Here is an 8779-nt window from a genome sequence, read left to right on the forward strand (position 1 = left end):
GGGCGGCCACCCAAAGTTAACTCGCGGGCTTTTTCGAAGACGCTTGTGCGGTCTGGTTTATCTTGTCTTCTCTTTAATAAAAGTTTCATCCGTGCGTTAAGAGTACGTGGGCTAGGAACAGAGAGTTTTGCCCCCCTTCTACCTGGGGGCGGCCAGCCGTCCCCAAGCCCCCGGAGCCGAATCCCGGACTCCCTGGCCCGGCGAGAGGGCACTGCAGCGGCTGCAGGGGCTGCGGGAGCCGGGCAGGGAAGCGCCGGGATTTGGGCGCGCTCGGAGCCGGTGCGCGGCAGGAGGGCGTGGCGGGGGCGTGGAGAGCCCGGGAGCGCCGGCCACCGCCCAGCCCTGGCCCGTCCGGGAGGGAGCGCTTGGCGCGCGGTTATAAAAAGCCGAGTCGCAGGCGCTCGCGATCACCTGCCCGAACCCGGTCTGCGGGGCCGTGCGCCGAGCCAGGGCTGAGGAGGGGCCGCAGGGTTGGCCCCCAAAGGGATGCTCTCGTCCGAGCGGCGAGACCAGCCCCGCTCGCCCCTGGCTGCCGCCGCGCCGCACCCGCCCGCCGACATGGCCCTCTACTGCGGGGACAACTTCGGCGTATACTCGCAGCCCAGCCTGCCCTCGGCCGCGGCCACCACCGTCCCGGGCGCGCCCCCGGCCGCCAGGACGCCCTACGGGCTGGCCGACTACACCGCGCCGCCGGCCGCCGCCGCCAACCCCTACCTGTGGCTCAACGGCCCGGGTGTGGGCGGCTCGCCCTCCGCCACGGCCGCCGCGTACCTGGGCGCCCCGCCGCCTCCACCACCGCCACCGCCCCCCGGCGCCGCGGCCGGGCCCTTCCTGCAGCCGGCGGCCGCCACCGGCTCCTTCGGCTGCGCGCAGCGGCCTTTCGCGCAGCCGGCGCCCGCCGCACCCGCCTCTCCCGCGGGGCCCGCCGCCCCGGCAGATCTGGGCTGGCTGACCGGAGCCAGCCGCGAGGACTTGATGAAGATGGTGCGACCTCCCTACTCGTACTCGGCGCTGATCGCCATGGCCATCCAGAGCGCGCCCGAGCGCAAGCTCACGCTCAGCCACATCTACCAGTTCGTAGCCGACAGCTTCCCCTTCTACCAGCGCAGCAAGGCCGGCTGGCAGAACTCCATCCGCCACAACCTGTCGCTCAACGACTGCTTCAAGAAGGTGCCCCGCGACGAGGACGACCCAGGTGAGCGCGGCCGGGCAGGTGCTTCCCGGCGGCGGCGGGCGGGGGGCTCTCTGCGCGTGGCTGGCCCAAAGGTCTACGAGGAGTTTTCTTGGCCCTGGGAGTGGGAGCAGGTGGAGGAAGATGGGAAGCAAGTGGAGACCGCTGCGGTCTCCGATGATGGAGCGAGAGGATCCAGAGGACCAGGTTGGGGGGGATCCGAGCTTTGAAGGGAGCACCCGCAGTTAGTGTGGCTGCTGGCCGGTTCGAGAAAGAAGGACAGGCCCTGGCCGCGGACAGGACGCTACCCCCGGGCGCAGTTCTTCGGGCCATTTGAAGGGAGGGTTTGGTGATAAAGAAGTAGCTGAGGAGTAGGAACGCCGCGCCCTCGAGTAAGTGGTGATTAGGCAAAGATGCAGGTGGGGCGAAAATCCCATCAGGCCCCTCGGAAGCGGCCGGGAGAGCCGAGCGCACCGCCGGAGGCTCGGGCCGTCCAGGGGTGCACTTCTCTCTGCGCCCGCGTAGCGAGGTGATTTGAGACAGCAGCCCCGGCGTCGAGAGCTGGGACGGAGGTGGGAGACCAGGAGTAGGGCCGCGCTAGCCCGGCTCCAGAGAGCAGCCTGGAAGCAGACAGGCCTGCTTGGTTGTCTCAACGACCCTGAGAGAAGGCAAGGGGAGGCGACTTTGGTAGGCAAAGGAGAAGAGGAAGAAATCCGTGGTAGCGCGCCGCAGAGATGCAGGGTTTTGTGTAAATGATGTATGGTTCTGAGGCTCAGAATACCCTCCTTCCTGAAGTCCTCACTCTGGAGGGCTTTCCAGAACCAGCTCAGGGCAAACCACCTGTGCCTGTAAATGCCCTCAACCGGACTCAAAAGTGAAACACCGGTGACATTATTCTTCCTAATATTAAATAATTCAAAACATTGTCTCTACATAGAACATGTTTAAAAGTTATTAGCGAGGTTGGTGGTTTTTTTATGTTATTTCTTGTTACTGAATCTCCAAAATCCAGTATTTTATACCACTTCTCAATGAAGGCCTACCATATTTCAAATGCCCAATGCCTACATGGGGCTACTGGTTACTGTATTGGATAAGCCTTGTAGTTCTAGAAGATTAACTTTCCTGGTTTGGTCTCTGAATCACCTAAGATTATCATGTAAATTGTCACAAACTGCTATGAACTTAAAATAAGTTCAAGGTCAAAGGTCTCTTGTCAAAACTTTTGGTACTGGGGCCGGAGCTGTGACATAGCAGATAAATCTGCCACCTATAGTGCCAGCATCCTATCTGGGCGATGGTTCAAGTCCCGGCTGCTCCACTTGCGATCCAGCTCTCTGCTATGGCCTGGGAAAGCAGTAGAAGAGGGCCCAAGTCCTTGGGCACCCCCACACCCATGTTGGAGACCTGGAGGAAGCTTCTGGCTTTGGATTGGCACAGCTCTGGCCATTGCAGCCACCTGGGGTGTGAACCAGCAGGTGGAAGACCTCTCTCTTTCTGCCTCTGCCTCTTTGTAACTTTGCCTTTCAAATAAATAAATTAAAAAAAAAAAAAAACTTTTGGTTTCAAGGTGGCACAATATAAACATATAGTTAAATGCAAGTTATTAAACAGTAAAGTTTTATACAACAGTTTTGCAGAAGATGTATCGGGGAGCTAGTGAGTGCAGGGGAGTGCGTGCTAGGGTGTGGAGACTGTTTAACACGACAGTTAGTAAACACTGCTGGATCTGGAACCAGCCTGATGAAATCCTGGCTCTACCATGGCTTCCTGGGGATGGCAAGTTACTACGCAATCTGCACCTCAGTCTTCCCATCTGAAAAGGGGGGGCGGGGGGGCAGGACTATTGCCTATTCCCGTAGAGCTGAGCAGAGTAACGGAGGTGAGCTGTGTAACGCACTCGCTACAAGGCAAGTGCTTAACAATACTTTAAACATCAGAAGGTTTTTTTTTTGGCAGAAGTGGAAAAAGCTATGAGGAGATAAAATCCTCCAGGATGATTATATACTTAAAACTGTATGTATGAGATGCATGAAATTTGTTCCATTTATATAAATTTTAAAAAATCCTCCAAGATGATCTTTTCTGCCTCCATTTGGTAGGTGGGGAGACTTTCTAGGCCAAGCACTGTCCTTGCATGCCTTCAGGGACTCCTGGTCTCTGATATGTGCCCAGTGGACAGGAAGGTTGGAAGATCTGCAGCAGCACGCTCTGCCTGGGATGAGGGGAGGATGTGGACTTGGAGCTTCCTTGTTCTCCAAATGTGCCATCTCGTGCATTCTTCAAATAATTGATTGTTCAGTAATAATTGTTGTCATTTCAGAGTTAACATTTTTTCCAGTGGGGTCTCCCCCCCCCCCCAGGAATATGGAGTTTGTACACTTCCAGCAAATAATAATTATAATAAATACTATTTTTTTCACTGCTTATTGTGTGCCAGATACAGTATTTAATTAAACAGTATTTAATCCTCCCAGTGAACCTACTACGTGGGTACTATTCTTATCCCTATTATGTATAAAGAAACGAAGGCTTAAACGAAGTTTAAGTAACTCCAGAATTCCGTGATTTGGAGAGATTGCACAGTTGGTATAGAGTAAGATTTATTTCTTTATTAGAAAGGCAGAGGCAGAGAGGTCTTCATCTGCTGGTTCACTCCCCAGATGGCCACAACGGCCGGAGCTGTGCCGATCTGAAGCCAGGAGTCAGGAGCTTCCTCCGGGCCTCCCACGGGTGCAGGGGCCCAAGGACCTGGGCCATCTTCTACTGCTATCCTAGGCCACAGCAGAGAGCTGGATCGGAAGAGGAGCAGCTGGGACTAGAACCGGTGCCCATATGGGATGCCGGCGCTGCAGGTGGAGGATTAACCTGTGCCAGTGTCCCCCAAGAGAGGATCAAAAACAGTAGAGTGCAGTGAGCATCTGTCAGCAGCATTTACAGTGTGTGCCATCCCCCTTCCCGACTCGGCTGAGTAATCTCTCCTCATCCAAGGTTTCAGCTACCCACGGAAAATACGACATGGAAAATTCCAGAAACAGAGACCACATTCACATAACTTTCACAGCACTGTTGTAACTGTTCTGTTGTGAATTTCTTATTGTGGGTACTTTATGAATTAAACTATCGTAACTATGTATGTTTAGGAGAAACTGTGGGTATACAGTTCGGGTTCTCTGCCCCTTTGGGCATCCAGCGGGGGGTCGTGGAATGTACCCCCCCTACGGATAAAGGGGGGCTGCTGTACACAGGCACAGAAACGGGTCCTTCTCTAACTCGTCTTTCTCACCTCCTCAGGGAAAGGTAATTACTGGACTCTGGACCCAAACTGTGAGAAAATGTTCGACAATGGCAACTTCCGCCGGAAGCGGAAGCGCCGCTCTGAAGCCAGCAACGCCTCTACCGTGGCTGCAGGGACAGCAAAATCAGAAGAGGGGCTCTCCTCCGGATCCGGGGCCGGCGTGGGCGGGAAGCCCGAGGGGGACAGCCCCTCTCTGTTGAGGCCCTCCCAGTCCCCGGAGCCTCCCGAGGGCACCAAGAGTACTGCCTCGTCCCCCGGGGGGGCCATGCTCACCTCCACGCCATGCCTCAACACTTTCTTCAGCAGCCTCAGCACCCTGAGCGTCGGCAGCAGCGGGAGCACGCCGCGCGCCGTGCCGGGCGGCCGCCACCTGGGCCTGCAGGGCGCCCAGCTGGCCCCTGGCGGCCCCTTCCCCGCCACCTCCATCTCCGAGGCCTCGCCTGATGCTTTGCAGCTGAGCGGCGGCGGCAGCAGCAGCGGCGGCCAGCGGCCCTCCTACTACAGCCCCTTCCCTGGCGGCAGCGGCGGAGGCCAGAGCAGCCCGTTCAGCAGTCCCTTCTACAACTTCAGCATGGTCAACAGCCTCATCTACCCGCGCGAGGGCTCCGAGGTGTAGGGCAGTGCCTCTGAGACTCTGCTAGGCGCGCCTGAGACTGGAGAGAACGCAGGGGCCAAGCCAGCAGCTCTGGGCTAGAGCCCACGTGGGTCCTGCAGCCCTGGCAAGCTCCTGGGGTGGTTGTGCGGCCGGTTGGCTGTGCTGGGAGTGACATGGGGTATGATCCATAACTTCCCGTAGCCCTGCGAGCTGCTTCTACAGGTTTCTCTGGATACCGCCCTGTGTTCTGTGAGCCCTGTGAGGGCAAGCGACCATGTCTCGTTCATCACTCACTGCATGCCAGGGTTGCGTATGTGTGCAGGGGACTTAAAAACGTTAGCCCGTAAAGTAAAGCTGTGGGGCGGGGGACCGCGGAATCCAACAGCAGCCGGCAGCTGAGGCAGTCGAGGGTTTGGGGCTGGCGCGCTCTGATTTCTCTAGGAAAGCCAGCTGTCTGGGATTTTAATAGGAAACCCCAGCTTTGTGTCCTTTGTCTCAATTCAGTTTTGCTCCTACTGTCCTAGGACCAGTTCACAGGTCACCTCTGCTCATTCCTGGCGTCTGGTACAAGGTCAATACTAATAGTGCAGCCGGAAGCCACCCTGTCTGCCAAGCAGCGCTGTAGACACTTGACAGGTGTCAACCCACTAAACAGCAGCCTTGGGAGTCGGGGGTGATGGCGCCCCCTCATTTTCTACCCCAGGGAAGTGAAACCCTGAGATGTTAGATAAACTGGCCTGGGGTCACACAGGAAGCTGGCGGCAAGATGGGATGCAGGCAGTCTGGCTTCAGAGGCAGCAGCTCGGAACCTGTGTGTTCTAGTTCCAGAAGAACAAGCCAGCTTCCTCAGGCAGGCACAAGTGTTGAAGGGGTAGGAATGGAGCACAGCTCTCCTTGGACCACGGATTCTGGTTGAAATCAACATCCCGAGCCATAGGCAGCCCCTGTAAGAACTGCTGGGGCTGGGGTGGCCACTGCCTGCTTCCCATCTCAGCCTGCCATCCTCGCCCTCCCAGCTTGTGTCCTGGATATTTCATCTTCCGACCAAGTATTATCAGAGTTTTATTAACAAACAGCTTTTAAGTGGGATTTTTAGTTTTTAATGCAGTAAACCATCTGATCAAATTTGTGAAGAATATATATGGTGTTATTTATTTTAGCATTCCCTTTTACTCCTCAGAGCTGTCTTCAAATTGTTTTTATAGTCACCTCCCAGTGTCCCGACAGAGTACCTGGGACCCGGGACCCGCTCAGCCACTGGTGGGTGACACCTTAGGGTCTGTTAGGATGCAGATGAATTTCTGGGGACATTAAGATTAGTCTTTTGAGTTGCCTTTCCTAACATGTGTCTGAGTCGCTGTGAGCGTTGCTAGTTCAGGGTTTAAGTTTTTTTAGAAACAGGAACTCAAGTACATTGTAAAAGTTACTTTAACTCTTCCCCGTGAATGATTTTTGGAGATTCACAGCATTATTTTTTAAAAATGCTTTATTTTGAAATATACAGGAAATTATTTTTTTAAACAGCTTTTTGAGGTGCAAATGATATCACATTACTGGTATGCAGAAAAATGACCAAAGAAATGACCATACTATGTGTAAAAAATTGGTTTCTATGGATATTTTTGTATGTGAAAAATCATGTGGACTTTTATAAATATTGTTTCTAGCAATTCTATATTTGTAAATTAATTTATAATGTGAATGGGGCAGTAAAGGTGTTTTGTTATTATTTCTGAAGAAAGTGTACTGCATGCTAAGAAGAATCATGTGAAATAAATTTTAAATGGGACAACTCCTGGCCACTTAGGAGTAGGGATCGGAGGGTGGGCCCGGAGTCACTGATTGTCACTGCATTTGTCCGCATCTGAAAGGGCTGAGGCAGCTGTGTATCACAGAAAGCTTAGCAGAACCCCTGCACCCCCACCCACCCAGCTCAGTCGGAACCCAAAGGATCCGCGGTCATTGCCCAAAGTCCCCTGGGTGGAGTGACAGATCAGCTCCAACTCTGGTTGAGAACCACTTCAACACCACATTTGCCATGGAAGAGACACCCACACCCGGCCAAGCCCTAAACCCTAGGGCAAGTAGTTGAATGAGTCGGACTCAGGGCTTCTTTCATCCTCTAGAAAGGTCTGAGAGCAGCAGCAGGGGTCTTGGGTGTGCCCCAGACTGAGGTCTCCTGGTTTGGGCCTGTCATGTGCCACATAGAGGCTGATGGTATTTTCATTCCTAATGATAGGTTTTTTTAGGGTTGATTTCTTGCCATCCAGTTTTTCATGTATTTGTTTATTTTCATTCTACTTGAAAGGCAGAGAGAGACAGATCTTCCAGCCATTTGTTTGCTTCCCAAATGCCCATAAACGCAGGACTGACCCAGCTCAGGAGCCTAGAATTCCATCCGGGTCGCCCATGTGGGTGGCAGGGGCTTAAGTTCTTGAGCCATTGCCACCTCCTGGGGTGCCCCTAAGCAGGATCAGAAGCAGAGTAGCTGGGGCCCAGGGATTGTGATATGGGATTTGCTGACCAAATTTGGGGGAGGGGGCAGGTCACAGGCATGAGGGCTTCTTGGGAAGAAACAATGTGATTTAAATAAGTCCATTGAAAATGTGAGTTTCTGGACCTGGGTAGGTGGTAGATGTTAAATGGCAGAATGATGCCATTTATGAAGACAAGGACAAAGAAGACTGCATCCGAGCACAAGGGCCAGTGGCTGGCTGAGTCCCCACTCCCAGCACTGAGAGCCGGGTTAAGGCCTCGCTCCATCAGGGCGCTGAGGCCTTGGCTCCCAGGAAAAGGGCCAAAGGTGCCAGCGCCCCTGCGGCTTCCAGGTCAAAGTGCACACGAGCGCTGCATTGGCACCAGCTTCCGGCCCCAGGACAGACAGCTTCTGCCTGGGAACGAGGTTAGAAGTTCTGAAGGGAAAGGGGTGGCCCCGCAGCACGCAGCCAGGGGCCCTTCCCTCCGGGGTCTCCCTGGGGACCCACATCAAGTGGCAGCCAAGGCTGAGGCCTGCTAGGCACATCTAGAGAAGTTTCTAAACGGACACCTGGTGTCCCCATCAGAGAAAGGGCCGGAGAGTTTGTCATCAGCAGGTGTCAGGTGCCTTCCTCACACTTGTCAGATCCTTCATCTCCTTCTTGAATTTACTGGAAAGAGGCAGCAGGCAGCCCAGAGGCTTGGAAGACCACGTGCCTGTGCCCCCTCCCCTCCCTGCAGCCCCGCACCCCCGCTGACACCCACACCCGGGCAGGCCCAGGGCGCTCACCAGCCCTCCCAGGGCAAAGTGGGCCAAGTTCTGACAGCAAAGGACCATCCCTGAACCTCAGAGCCGCTTCCCTTCGACCCTGAGACTTCCTGAGACTTGGAAGGATCCTTGTCTTCAGGGCCTAATTGGTTTTTGTTTTCTTTAGCGGCTCTGCTAGCTAAAACCTTGAGGTTGTTAATGAACAAGAAACCCCCCCTGGTTCTTTCCTGGGGCAGGAGAATTAGTGGCTTCGGGACTAGAGACCCTAGGCCGCCAGGTCTTTGTCATGGAAAGCTGTCAGCTGGGCTGTGTGGCCAGGCGGCTGCGACCTCTGAAAAAAGAAGGCATTTCCTGTCAGATCTGAAAACAAAAAAGGCCCAGAGACCAGAGACCTCCTGAATTCCTTCCTACATTTTTATTCATGATGTCAGGGGATCACCCACACCCTGGGAGGCAGGGAGCGCAGCCCCT

The 8779-nt window shown here is 54.7% G+C and overlaps 1 protein-coding gene across 1 annotated transcript; it reads left to right on the plus strand.

Moving 5' to 3' along the window:
• Positions 1-363: 363 nt before the first annotated feature.
• Positions 364-6874, plus strand: FOXI3 (forkhead box I3). The gene is made up of 2 exons (XM_051842687.2): positions 364-1195; positions 4466-6874. The coding sequence occupies exons 1-2, from the start codon at positions 487-489 to the stop codon at positions 5083-5085; spliced, it is 1329 nt and encodes a 442-aa protein (XP_051698647.2). The 5' UTR covers positions 364-486; the 3' UTR covers positions 5086-6874.
• The last annotated feature ends 1905 nt before the right edge of the window (positions 6875-8779 follow it).

Source organism: Oryctolagus cuniculus, chromosome 2 (assembly GCF_964237555.1).
Source record: "Oryctolagus cuniculus chromosome 2, mOryCun1.1, whole genome shotgun sequence".
In the NCBI taxonomy this organism is placed as follows: Eukaryota; Metazoa; Chordata; class Mammalia; order Lagomorpha; family Leporidae; genus Oryctolagus; species Oryctolagus cuniculus.

Coding starts and splice junctions, on each gene's coding strand:
- FOXI3 (XM_051842687.2), top strand. CDS start 487: ATGCTCTCGTCCGAGCGGCGAGACCAGCCCCGCTCGCCCCTGGCTGCC. Junction 1,196..4,465: donor CCGCGACGAGGACGACCCAG/GTGAGCGCGGCC, acceptor TCACCTCCTCAG/GGAAAGGTAATTACTGGACT.